The 14,821-nt window shown below is 36.5% G+C and overlaps 1 protein-coding gene and 1 pseudogene across 1 annotated transcript; one reads left to right on the forward strand and one right to left on the reverse strand.

Moving 5' to 3' along the window:
- Positions 1-1,374: 1,374 nt before the first annotated feature.
- On the forward strand, positions 1,375-9,131 carry LOC113359166 (annotated as a pseudogene).
- Positions 9,132-9,301: 170 nt separating this feature from the next.
- Positions 9,302-10,999, reverse strand: LOC113359167 (probable inactive DNA (cytosine-5)-methyltransferase DRM3). Its single transcript, XM_026602843.1, has one exon. It carries the CDS (start codon positions 10,997-10,999, stop codon positions 9,302-9,304), a length of 1,698 nt encoding a protein of 565 aa, XP_026458628.1.
- Positions 11,000-14,821: the final 3,822 nt, after the last annotated feature.

A 14,821-nucleotide genomic window follows, 5' to 3' on the forward strand; every position in this document is an offset into this window, starting at 1 on the left:
TAGAGTGTAGAGTTTGTGACATATACTTGTATAGACAAGTAAAACTCCACTCTAGCGCATTTTCATATTATGCGTGCTTGCGACCACTACGGAGGTGTGAAAATGGTTCCCTGCTTTTCTCACCATGTGAGTCCGATGATAATTAGATTATACACATGTAACCTTATGACTTTTGACTATGTTTTTAAGTAAAGATTCGATGATTGCTACTTTAGTATGTGTCTTATGGCCATGGATGATCCGGCTTAAAAGGTACATATCTTGTAAAGCAGTTGATTCTGAAACTTTATGACAATAGGGCGAAAGGAAGGTCATCAAACTCATGGATGTTTTATATTCACAGTCGACAACTTGAGTTGCCTTGCTGGAGTTGCAACACAAGTGTGAATGTATTTACAAGAAGCTAGCATGAAGGTTAGACTAGCTCTTCGAGGGATCAGAGTAGTCTAGACCAATGAGATTTTGATGGACCTAGGATACTACGAGATACAAACATTTTTCGATGTCTCTATGCTGACTCATATTGAGATGCTAGTATGGAGCTCCCAAAATGCAGGTACCTCGACGGTCGCACGGGCTATTTACTAATATGAACTTTTCTTTCTTCTGGTACAATGCACACACACTATGTGCGAGTGGGAGATGTTAGATATTCGGGTTGGACCCGAATATGGTCGCCCATATGTATGTGGAAAGTCCGGTAGGGTTCCATATTCATTTAGGGTTTCACTACAAGAAACTTAATATATTGCAACACCCATTGGTTATGGCATAAACCTCAATTAATGTCGCGATAACCTATGTAGAAAGAAGTCTATTGCTGTACCCAATATTTATTGCTGCAGCAAGAGATTATACTTTTTTGCCACATTCTTTTCATATTGTTGCTACAGTTGTGTGGCAAAAGTTTCATTTTGCAGCAGTAAATTATGACATTTAGCTGTAGCTGAAAAGTACTGTGACTAGAAATTTGCTTTTGCAACACCTATATTGAAGGTGTGGCAATATATGGTGTAGCAATAGCTAGATTTTCTTGTAGTGTTTGGACCCTATATAAGCATCTCTAATATGTGTGTAGAAGGGTTACGTGATTCCCACCAATATCACACAGAAGTTTTACCATTAGAAAAGTGGTAACTCTAACCCTAAAGAGAGTTACCATAAGAAGAAAAGGTTTCAAGTTCTTAGGCTGTGAATCAAGTTTGTGCTCATCTTTGGTGATTGTAGTACCTGCTGATCGTCGAGTTGAAAACGTTGTTGTTGCTGCTGCTTGTGTTCCTTGTTCTTGCTAATGGGAGTTCAACAACTAGGCATTTACTGATACCCGTTTCCGCTTAATCGTATAATCTCTCATTCTAACAATGTCGAGTTATAATGGGATGGTAAGCCCATCATTTTTTCAATGATGGGATCTTTTATTGCAGTTAATTCTGTTCTCTTGTCCTTTGCTAGTGTTCAGCATTTGAGATCAATTGAATAGTTTATGTTTTCTAATTGCTTTGCGTCTTAGGCGCACTATATTTCGACATAGAATCTCAAGTTGTATCTTATGTTGTTCTGGGCACTGGACGAGAGGATGCAATGGCGATGACCTCACCCACCCAGAAACATTGCCTTCCTTAAATATTAGTAAATGCCAATTATGTTCTGTAGTAGGGTCGACATGCTTCTTGACAATATTGCATCTTTCTTCTCTTCCTAGATACTTTTCTAGAAAGAAAACATGTGCCCTTAGATCTTTTGCCGACATTATACTCCTGAAAAGTGCTATCTTTATTGAGGTACGTTTTTCCGCCTTCTAAGCATAGTCATTTTCTGTTGCAGGGGTTAACAAGCTAATGGTTGATCAGTTCTTTTGTGGGTGACATAAGTACGCAGTACCAGACTGGTGGTACTGCGGTGGATGTAAAAGTTGACACAGGATGTGTGTTGGAAAACGATTAATAAAAAATAATTTTTTAAAATTTTAATAAAAAATTATAATTTATTGTTTTCTTTTATGAATGAAACTTATTAGTCCCACATTGTGGAGTTTCCAATTTTTAGTAGTTTTAAGAAACTATATAAACCTTTTAGTCCCACATCGGGGAGTTTTTCTTCTTAAGTTGTATTTGTCAATTATATAAACAAATTCACTACTTTTATAAAATCTATGAGAAAGGGGTTGCTCTATATTTAGAGAGACCCCTAAGGGAAAAACATTTTATTTTGTTTTCTCAAATGTTCGAGATTTTCCTTTATGGTTTTTTCGGAGTTGCCAAGATCAAGTTGAGCATATACTACATATGCTAGTAGTAGGTGTAGTAGGGTGTTTTATCCTGGAGATATCCGTCCTGTGAGGGCTATAACATCACTCTTGAGTGTAGCCGGGTGTAGTAGGGTGTTTTATCCTGGAGATATCCGTCCTGTGAGGGCTAATGTCTTAAGGGCAACGTGTTGAACACGTGACTCACCCTGTTTTTCCAAAGTTTTTCCTTGTTGCTGTTGCGGAGATATGGGGAGCTCCTCCATTTCATCAAATCGATCACTACCATTATAAAGGAGCTAAGTATCAATAACTTTTGCTTATTTGATTTTTCCTTATTTTTGATTATGCACCCAACAATCTTACGACATTAGTATTTGCAGTAATAAAAAATGGTTGGTTGGTTTGTGAATCATGGATGTTAGTTGTGGAGTGAAAAACAAAAACGATTTTTTGGTCAGATGTAGAGTTTCGAGTTTATCTCTTAACCTAGAAGGAATTTCGATGAACCCTTTTGACACAACGTAGTAGACATCCTGATATTTTACCCACGTAAAGTTTCAGAATTTTTGGAATTGTAAAAATATTTTTTTGATATTTTACAAAACAGAGAAACGTTCCTAAAAAATTCTGACGGGCAGAATTTTGTTGTTAAGTAAAGTAGTTTTTATGGAGTAACCATGAGTTTTTTGATATGGTGGTTCAAACGAAGTTTACAAATCTAGATATTATCTTCAAAAGTCATATTTTATCTGAACTAAGGTTTGTGAGATGTGGTGTATTAGGTGATTGGGAAATTACCGTGTCCTTGGTCAGAGTATAAACGAAGTTTGTGACATGAAATTGAAATGGAACATGGCTACCAGGCGCATGTGGATGAACACAAGTCTTCCAAAGCTGACAAAGGCGAGAACATCAAATACAACTCTAAGCATAGTCTTCATAAGAAAGCTATGTTTCGTAAAACTGAATCCGACATTACTTTAATTAAGGGTGATTGTTATGTTTGTAAAATTCCTGTCCATACGGCAGTAAAGTGTAGACAACATAATACCTTAATAAGTAGAAATTTAATGCTAATTTAGTTGAAACAAATTAGAACAAGTTCATTGACATGATGTCGGAAGTTATTTTAATAACCAATGTGAGAGACTGGTGGGTGGAGTCTGGAGCCACTAAGTATGTTTGTTGAAACAGAGACCTGTTCACCTCTTATCAGAGGATAAGGGATGTCGAGAAACTCTATATGAGTAACTCATCTGCGACAGAGGTTGCATAAAAGGGAAAGGTCGAGCATAAACTCATATCTGTAATATTCTCACACTGAATGAAGTTTCATGTTCCGAGCATATGAAAGAATCTGGTATCTTGTTCTCTTGAAGATGGTAAAAGATTGAAGATCTTAATTAAATGTGGAAAAATTGTTATAACTAAGGGAATTGATTTTTTAGGCAACAGTTATAGGACTTAGGATCTATATAAGTTTAAAGGAAAATCTGATGAAGTGAACATAGTTGATTCTCGTGCTTTTTTTTGTGTGTCTTTGAATGTTTTGCATGGTAGACTTGGAACCCTAAAATTATAAGTCAATGCATAAACTGCATAGCATAGGCTACGTACCCAAATTTAGTTTGGATCTTGAACACAAAAGTGAAATGAATATGCTATAAAATCTTTTAGCACAAATGTTCGTAGTAATTCTAAGCCCTTAGAATTAATTCAGTTAGGCCTAGTTGACATGCGTTCAACCCAAAACCACTATGGTAAAAGATAGTTTATAACTTTCGTGGATGATTGTACGAGGTACTATCTTGTATACTTTCTTAGGGATAAGGATGATGCCTTAGAAGCCTAAAGATGTATAAACATGAAGTTCAAAACCAATTAGAAGCCTTGAACATAACAACTGTATCCTTAAGAATATGATAATTTCCATGTTGATTAGTTCACGATTACCTGCGGCCTTGTGGGGGGAGGCAGTCCTCTTAGCTAGTATATCCTGAATATAGTACCCTTAAGGATCAGATGAAACTCCATATGATTTATGGAAAGGTAGATGACCTTCTTATGAATATGTCAAAGTGTGAGGGTGTTTGACTAAGATTGTCATTCCTCTTCCTAAAAGAACTAGATAGAAACCAAAAATGTTGATTGTGTCTTCATATAGGGTATGCTGAGTATACTTCTACATATATATTTTTGGTTGTGTGTTCTGATTTTTCATACTTTGGTGTGATTTTTCTAACTTTGTTGTGAATACTATTACATAATCTAGGGATGCTAAGTTCTTTGAACATGTTTATTCTTAAACCTGTACCTCATTAGCGATGTGTTGTTGATCCCCTAGATTTCTTTTTAAATAGTCAGAACTTATCTTAAAGGAAGATGAAGTTAAGGTTGAGCCTAAGAGAAGTAAAACAATTAGACTTGAGACTTCTTATGACGCCGACTCCATAACATGCCTAGCTTAGTCTAAGCCATGGACTTGTAAAGAAGCCTTGATATCTACTGAAACCCCATTCTGGTAAGAAGCTTCATTTAGTGAAATGGACTCAGTCCGTCAGAATCTGACTTGGGAGGTTTATAGTTTAACTCCATAGAGTAAGACCATGAGATGTAAATGAGTCTTTAAGAGGAAACATTAGGTATATGGAACTGTGAAAAATATTAGGCTAAGTTGGTAGCTAAAGGCTATAAACTAAAAAAAGGTGTATATTTCCTTGATTCTTATTTACATGTGACGAGATTTACTTCCGTTGAGATGCTAATTGTTATTGCTGTCATAAACAAATTAGAGATACATCAGATGGATGTTAAGACAACTTTTCTAAAATCGTGAATTAGATAAAGAAATTTACATAGACCAACCTGAGGACTTTGTAGTGAAAGGTTATGATGACAAAGTTTGTAAGTTGAAATTTTTTTTGTATGGTTTATAAAATAAGCATGTAAACAGTGACATGAAAAATTTGATCATGTGATAATGTGTAGTGTATTTAAGTTACTAAATCTGACAAGTATATTTACAAGTAACTTGTTAAGGATACCTGTGTGATTGTATGCTTGTATGTTGATGATATGCTTATACTTGATACAAATATAGATGTGATTAATTCCACTAAAAACATGCGCTGAATGAGAACGTTGACTTGGAAGACTTAGGTCCTGTTGATGTAATCTTAGGGATGAGGATTAGAAAATAATCTAACATATGTAGTCTTAGTCATTCTCATTATGTTGAATTTGTGCTTAAGAGATACAATCAGTGTGATTGTAAGCCTGCTTGTACTCCGTACGATTATTCTTGTAGACTCAATAAAAAAAGGTAATGGAGTATCTTAACTTGAATACTCAAGAGTTATAGGATGTCTGATGAATTTAATGAGCTGTAAGAGTCCAGACATTTCCTATATTGTGAGTAAGTTAAGTAGATATAATTGTAGTCCAGAGCAATAGCATTCAGATGCACTGAGTAGAGTATTATGGTACCTAAAATACTCTATTACCTTTTATTTGATTTATCAAAGGTATCTTGCCGTCCTTGAGGGACTTTGTGATGTAAACTGGATAGTTGACTCAGAAGAGTCTAAGTCTACGAGTGGATATTTTTCACTCTAGCATGAGGGTTTGTTTTTGGAAGACTTACAAACAAACATATATTGCTCAATTCATTATGGAATCTGAGAGTATTGAGTTAGATAAAGCACGAGAGGGGGCCGAGTGCCTAAGATGCTTTTTAGAAGACATTCCTCTCTGGCATAGGCCTGTGCCAGCTATATCTATACATTGTGTTAGCCAAGCTATAATAGCTAAAGCTGAAAATAACTAATCTCAATCGGCGTTATTTCCATTAATTGGATAAAGTCCAAGGAGAATATCGCGCAACCTTTGACAAAAGGTTTATCCCAAGAGATAGTTAGAATTGCATCGAGGGGGAAGGGGCTTAAGCTCATAAATTAAACTTGCCATGAAGGATACTCAACCTTGCTGACTGGAGATCCCAAGATCAAGGTTTCGAATGAGACAAATAATTTGTGGTGGGTAAAGGTAAACACTATCAGAGAATTTTATTCTTTGTTCCTCCCCTATGATGTAGACGTGATAGTGTGCCTGCATGTGAAGGATGACTTTTAATAAGTCTTAATGAGTTCTATTGTTTCAATTTAAGATTGAAGTGGGGTGTAGCAGTAACACTCTTTATGGAAACTCACATATCTGAATGAGGAAGTGGGTCGCTTCCTATGAGAATATGAGCTTTGATTCTCTAGAGCATTCTGAGAAACAGGATATGTCCAGGGCCAAATTGGACAAAACGGCACGAGCTTGGCAGCAACCTTGGAGATATCACCCGTGGTTGTTATTACATCAAATGCTAGCAGTTCAAGACATAGTTCACTGTCTCTAGCAAGTAATTCCAGTAATATCTCACTAAGAAAAGGTTCAAGACCTCATGGACACCTCTGCCTAAAATGGTATTTCCTGCGCTTTTTATGTGATTTTCGTTTTGATGGTTTTGGTATTACTGGAACTTAGGACCTAAAAGTCACTAAGGGTTCACTAGTTCATGCTTTTTCATTTTGGTGAAAGATACCTATAGTCTCACCATGTGAGAACTAAAGATGAAAGCTCTCAATACTATTATGATTTGTGCAATCCATAGTATGACCCTGGGGTCAACACACTTTTGTGTGAGGGAGAGGACGTAGAAATAACTAGTATGATTTCAACACTTGCACGATCAGTCTGTTTGGATCGTGCGATTGGGATGTTGATTTACCAAGATCTATCCGTGTTTTCATGTTTTATTGAGTTTTCATTCATGTGGGGGATTGTTGGAAAACGATTAATAAAAAATAATTTTTTAAAGTTTTAATAAAAAATTATAATTTATTGTTTTCTTTTGTGAATGAAATTTATTAGTCCCACATTGTGGAGTTTCCAATTTTTAGTAGTTTTAAGAAACTATATAAACCTTTTAGTCTCACATCGGGGAGTTTTTCTTCTTAAGTTGTATTTGTCAATTATATAAACAAATTCACTAATTTTGTAAAATCTATGGGAAAAGGGGTTGCTCTATATTTAGAGGGACCCCCAAGAGAAAAAACATTTTATTTTGTTTTCTCAAGTGTTCGAGATTTTCCTTTATGATTTTTTCGGAGTTGCCAAGCTCAAGTTGAGCATCTACTACATATGCTAGTAGTAGGTGTAGTAGGGTGTTTTATCCTGGAGATATCCGTCCTGTGAGGGCTATAGCATCACTCTTGAATGTAGCCGGGCGCTAATGTCTTAAGGGCAACGTGTTGAACACGTGACTCACTCTGTTTTTCCAAAATTTTGCCTTGTTGCTGTTGCGGAGATATGGGAAGCTCGTCCGTTTCATCAAATCGATCACTTCCATTATAAAGGAACTAAGTATCAATAACTTTTACTTATTTGATTTTTCCTTGTTTTTGATCATGCACCCAACATAGTGTAAGGCCTGCAACCTTCCATTACCAGAACCAAGCTTTCAAATAATTAGTCGCCCCATTCTTTGTCCTTTTGACATTCATGAATGTCCACGCGGGAGAATAGTGTGCTTCATTCAGCAGTGGTTTCAGGTAGAGCCACATTTTTCATAGAGTACGACATTTACGTGGTTTGTTTGCTGCAGATCTCAACAACGGTGACCATGAATGAGGTTCTTCCATGTACCAAAGTAGCACTTAACTTCAAAATACCCGATTAAAAGTCTGGCAAGGTTGGTAGTTTCATGATTAATATACACATAATGACATATTATAAGCTTACAATATTTCGAACTCTCTCTTTATTTGATATTTCGAACTATGGAGAGTAGTATATCATAACAATAACTTTGATACTTGGTTATTTTCTTCGTTTGGTACCTCAGCTAGATATGCAGTACCTTCACCCTCACGCAGCTATCAATTCCAGTATTGGTTTGACATCCAGCCCACAACTGGAGCTAGCAGCAACTCTTGGAACGAAGGATTTCTGCATTGATGCTGAAGTTGGGTTTGATTCTACAACTGCCATGTTAACCAAGTACAATGCCGCAGTTGGTTTAAACACTCCTGATTTCTCTGTTGGTCTCGTCCTGTATGTAATCTGTACCCTTAAACCGTTACTGTTGTTATTCTTGTTGTGCTCTTTCCAGTTATTTTTTTTATAGTTCTTGTATCTTCACAAGTTTCGACTTGTTGCCCAAATGTTAGTAGATTTTCGTTGGAAGTGACTTCTGATTTATAGAATTATACCGGTCTTGCTGTACATAATGAATCATGCAATAGGCCTTGAACTCGAGTCTTATATTCATGCAGTGAATCCCATCACTGGTGCTACAATTGCTGGTTTTCCACCTACAAAAACAGTTTTACCGTAGGAAGCTCCTATCCTCTTGATCCCTCTGCGGTGGTCAAAACACGTTACTATGACAACGGAAAAATCTCAATGCTCTGCCAGCATGAATGGAGGCCGAAGTCTTTGGTTACAGCCTCGGCAGAGTACGTCCGCAATAACATGGACCCAACCAAATTCGGTCCTGCTCTTACCCTCAAGCCTTAGAAATATATTTTCTGATTCTTACAGCTCTTTCTTTTGCTGTTATCCTGCTGGGTCGGAGTGTTTTGAAGATCAATCTACTGATCGAGTGGATTCTGCAATGCCGAAAAGACAGAAAGTTGATTTGGTGAAAGATGGGAAGGTTTTGAAAGCAGCTTGCTCTAATGGTGGTTCTTCCGAAGTGGGTGGACGGCCTTATCTGTGCACTGGGTATGACATTTTTGTTGCTTGGGAGCTTTCCCGAATCCTAATTGTGGTGCACAGGCAGTGTTTACAGACTACAAGGAGAGAAAAGCTTGAATCATCACTATGCTGTTTTTAGAGTTCTATTGCCCGAGGAGGAGTCCTCGAAAGCGTGCGACATAGCGAAACCGGGTCTTAAAATGTATTGATCATGTCCAACAGATTTTACGTTACAGTAAGATGCCCACAACAAATTCTTTTGTTATTCACAGTGATGTTGCATTCTCTTACATAGGAGAGACATAGTTGTCATCCTGCAAATCCCCTTACCCACTGCAAAACACGAACGAACTCAAAGAACATCTTCATGTCGAGTTCTGCACCATTTGAGCTTTCAGATGTGAGAACGCAAGGGTTTTGACAAACGACAAAGTCGAAACCTCCATACTGATTTGTAAGAGACCCGATTTTGCTACTTGTCATTTTCCCAATGCCTTGGATTTGAACTAGTTGTCCAGTTTGTTTAGTATTCTCCCACCACCTCTTGAGAATTCTTTGATTAGTTTCAGAATCTTCAACGGAAACAACACATTTTAGACGTACCCCAAGACGGTGTAAAGCAATTTCAGCCCCTCCAATGCCGCTGTAAACAGATAATACATTCAAGCCATTTGGATAAATCATCTTCAAAACTGAGAGATAATACCCAACCGTGTCTGTTTGAAAGCTAGACCTGAGGAGTCTGAGCCTTTCAGTTGGATTATGCCGTAGGGCGTCAGTGTGATTAGCTGGATAGCCTAGTATGTGCTCAAAGTATTCGGGCTCAGTATAAGAAAATGCACCTTCAGTTTTAACCGTTTTCGGAAGAATGTGAAATCTATTTTCCCTGGGAAGGTTATGCACATAACCTTCATTCCTACTTAATGCAGAGAAAGATCCAGCATTCACGAACTCTTGTGCAACACCATATAAAAATCGAGTCACTTTCTCCCAAGTATTGTTGGAGCCGCCCAAAACGTTCCCATAGAAAAAATATGGGGGTTTGGCAACGGCTTCAAGAAGACGAAGCGAGGGACCATGAGCTATGGGTTTAATACATTCAAGTTTAACTCTTTTCCTTTTGAGACTGTCCATGAAGGCTTTATCCTTTTCACAGGGAATAAAACACGAACTCGGGAGAGCATAATTTTGCGACTTACCTTCTTCCACGGTAGTCCAGCCACCATGATGCTTTGCAAATGGCCTGCAAGCTTTCCCACTCTGGCGCATAATGTCAGAGGTTGATTCTGCCTGCGCATCACCAATTCGCTTTGCAAATATTGAATCAGCTAGCTCCTGAACCGAAATATGTTCTCCACCACCAAATTTCTCAATAGCATAAGCTATTTTTTCTTCAGTGAACCCCATCTCAAGCAGCAAACCAACTGTCCGGTCCATAGTCGGCACAAACAAAGACTCTGTAGCTGCAGCAGCTGCATCCTCATTCTTTCCGGCTATCTGAGCTGCAACAATGTAATCCACAAGCTCATTCACTGGTGCATCTTTACCAAGCCTTTCTATAGCAGAATCAACTTCATTTACAGAGAAATTCATTGCCAATAAATAAGCTCTTCTATCCTCCTCAGGTTTCACCTCCAATTCAGCACCATCCAATTCAAAATCACTGTCATCATCAGTAATGGGACTTGATATTTTGTCAGATTTCACATTTTGGGTAGTTGCAGAAGTATACTGGAACAAACTTTCTAATAAGACCTCGAAATGGTTGTCTCCTTCACTTAATACTCTGTCAACAAGAGCTGGTGAGAAACCCATCTCAATAAATTTATACCTCTGAGATGATGATGAGCTCGAAGAAGGTGGATTCACTTCAATTGGTGTCTTGGATGTTGTTGCAGCAGCACCGGAGGACGAACCCACACCGAATTCTTCCTCTGACTTGAACTTAGTTCGACATTCTTCTGATGATAATGAGGATGAACTTTGGCTGTCTGAGAATTCAATCATTTTAGCTTAACATAGGGTATGATGATAATTCTCCTGATACAGTTAGTTTCAGGTGCGGCACTTTAACTGTTGGAGGAAATTATTATTATTTTCCGGCAGCCATGCATTATGACACATAAGGTCATTTGTCTCATCCAAGTTAGTGTCGCACCACCACGTGCAACATAAGCTCCTCCATGGCGTTTAGTCTCCACGCTAACCAACACCATTTAAGGGACCAAAGTGTTTGGTAGTAAATTCGTAACTTAAAATTCGTAATACTATACACCAAGGTACATTAGCTCGGCAGAGTACCCCACTTCTTAGGAAGTGTGTGAAATCATTTAATATTAATTTTTTTTTGGTCATGTGATTTTGTATATAGAGAGTGTAATAAGGTAGCTGATACTTTGACAAAAGCTGTCCGTAAACATAATTTATATGGGAATTGGTGGTTTAATCCACCTGTCTTGTTAATCCCCCGTATAAATCATGATGTAACAAGTCTTTCTATGTGTAATATATTGCTCCTTTGTTCAGAAAAAAAGAAGATATATTAGCTCAGGAATTATGTTAAGGCTAACTCCTAAGGGCTAGATTGGCTAAAAAGTGTTGCAAATCAAGAAAAAAGTGTGGGAAAAAAGTTAACACTACTTCTGTCTACTTCTCTCTCCTAGCATTTGCTCGCAGTTCAACTAGCAGCGAGATTGAAACGCTGGATCATTCACGAAAAAGTGACATAAAATATTTTTTATTAAATGTTTAGAGAGAATGTGATGGAGAGAGAGGAAAAAAAGGGAGAGAGAGGAAAAAGAGGGAGAACGTGATGGAAAGAGAGGAAAAAAGGGGGGAGAGAGAAGAAAAAGTAGGAGAGAGAACTGGTAATGATTAGTTGTTTGGAAAATAAAATCATGTAACGTTGTTTGGTTCAGCGTTGCGCTGCTAGATTAGAAATACCATAGGACTTAGGAGGTTGTCCTAGCTGACGTGGATGACCAATCTAACTGCTAGATTAGAAGACCATATGGGTTAGCCTAATACAGGGGTTCGATTTCATCCCCTCCTATGGGAGGAAGCTTGGGAGCATTGTTCTGCATTTAAGACAAACTGGAAAATGCTCCGTCTTATATGGATCTTTGCCAGAGTATAGAAAGCACAAAAGCTCAAATCCGCATTTACAATCAACCTCACCAATTAAAGCATCTCGCTCACCCATTCCTTCCCTTATAACTAATGAACAGAGGCAAGTATGGAATACCACAAACACTTTATATTCTTTACTTTCTTGGTCAGAATCGTTTCCAAAAAAGATAATCACTCGTGAATATCAAAAATCATCATCAACAACAAAGTATATGAAGCAAATGCCATAATCAGAGATCATATCCATGGGAGCACAACATGGGGAAGGAGCGATACTTCTTATTATATATACTTCTTAAGAAGATTTGGTCTAACAAATTGACCTCGTTAATGGTGGGAATCCACCAAATAACCAAACTGATCTAACTCCCCCTTGGATGACCACTATGTTGAATTAAATTGCCTCACTAAAATCTTTGCCATTAAAATCCCAGTGGGAAAAAATATATGGACAAAGGGAAAAGAACACAATATCAACATTTTTAATGAAAATTTAGCCTCCACAAAATGTTGCCTCGTTAAAAACCTCGTCAGGAAAAACCATATGGGACAAAACCTGAAACGAAGGAAAAAGAGTACAAATTTTGACGATTTATTGATGCTAACTCAACTATATGAGGATTATAGAAAACAAGCATCAAAATCATAACTCTAATCTATATCATAGAAGAGTTTAATGCAAGCATAATATTAAACTGCAAATTTTAGAAAAAAAAGATATTTATGCTGCTAAAACGTGGATTTTTATGTTTTTAAGGACTCCTTAAGAGACCTATAAAGTTGATATCATCAACTAATTATTAAAACAAATTTTTGGTTTTGTATCAAATTCCTAAAAAAACATAAAGGATCGTGACACAATCAAGTCAGGTGGCTGCCTGAATTCAAATATGTTCCCTCACATTTTTTGTGTGAATGAAATATGAGTCCTTAAGGACTACCAAGCCAAATGCATCATATAAGGTGAACAAAGTATTACAAATAATCCTAGGGTTCGAGAAATAAAAAGCCAAAATCTCAAATCATTTTTACAACGATCATATTTCTCACATAACGCATGAAGACTACACCAATCTGTAATTTTCAGAATTCAGGCTTGCACGTTTAAGATGTTAAGTGTTGGATCCAAATATTGCGCTATTCAAGAGATTTTAATCCAACATAATTTGGACTTTGTTCCTACCAATCACATTTGTCGATATTTATCCATAAAGGGGTTTACAACCACCATCATTTGTTATTCAGTAGCTACTGTAAATGAATACTCGACAATCATTAATTTACAATGATCCCACACAATTCTCTAGCGTATGCATATTCCACATCCACTCTACCCCATTTGATATCATTCCCAAAATAACAACATGAGTGACTTTACTTTAATTAAAACAAGGATTTTGTTGGACATTAACAAATCATATGAAATTGTATCCATAAAATATCGACATAAATTAATCTCAACGTCAGTTACGGACAATGAGATAATTTAAACGATATGAATCAACATAACAGAAAATATTAAGGAGTTGAGCATGCAATAATTTCACAAAAATGTGAACATTAAGATATCAATAATGCGGAAATTCTCAAAAAGTTTGTTCTACATTCAGTCGGTAAATGCGTAAAGATAGATTTAACTTTTGAGCATATATGAGATATAAGTTCAGTTCACAAAACGCAAAGGACACATATATCTCAGTAGACTTTGCAATACACATAACCAATAAAGATTAAATACTACAAGATCATCTTTCAAAAACTTAGAATTTAAATAAATAAATCTAAAAACATGCAAGATGAGAATCGTTTGAAATAGCTTTTGTACCAACAATATATGCTATACCAAACCGTAGCTATCCGTCTCGGAACATAAGAATAAATTCTTACAAGAAGTTTCATAGTACTTAAAATAACAAAAGAAAAAAGAACTAGATTCTTCCAGACTTCTCATTGGTATTGAAACCCTTGAGCTTGTCATCAACTGTATCCATGAATTCTTTTGAGAAAATATATATCCTCATTGAGAATATCACACACATGAGATTTCATGAGAACAAAGTCATCAGAAACCTTTTTCAACTTAGTTTGTAACGTGTCTAGATATTTTAATGTTTCAACAAGTTTCATCTTTGCTTCATCAAATTGTTTAAGAAAATTATAAAAAACATTGGCAGAGATCATCTCTTCATGCTCAACATCTTGATGATCATATGCAAAGTAACAATTCAAACCAGGAAGTTCTTCATATTTAATATATTCAACAACATCATCTTCTACCAAAATTCTCTTTTTTCCTCTTATTTTAATACAACTGCAGCAGTTCTTAAGAACTTCTTCCATGTTTTCGCAAGACAAAGTTTGTGACAGGGAAGACATGTAATTTCCGGCTTTCTTGGATGATAATTACTCAACACGAGTTAGGGTATTTAAATAATTTTGCAAAAGGTATTTTCATTAAATAAGGTTGGTTCATGACTTTTCTAGAAAATAGGTTTTTCATACGAAACATACAAACACAGTTCGCAAACTGTTTTTCATAACCCAAGATTTTTTGAGGTGATAAACATCTTTAGAGAGCACAAAATATTTTTCAGTACTGCAAATTTTACCTTTTTCTATGACATGTGAGTTACTTCTTGAATATCAATAATCATTCTTAGCTCAATAAACGAGTTTTTGAAGTATCTAAGTTTAGAGCAC

The sequence above is a fragment of the Papaver somniferum genome, chromosome 3, assembly GCF_003573695.1.
Source record: "Papaver somniferum cultivar HN1 chromosome 3, ASM357369v1, whole genome shotgun sequence".
Classification (NCBI taxonomy): domain Eukaryota; kingdom Viridiplantae; phylum Streptophyta; class Magnoliopsida; order Ranunculales; family Papaveraceae; genus Papaver; species Papaver somniferum.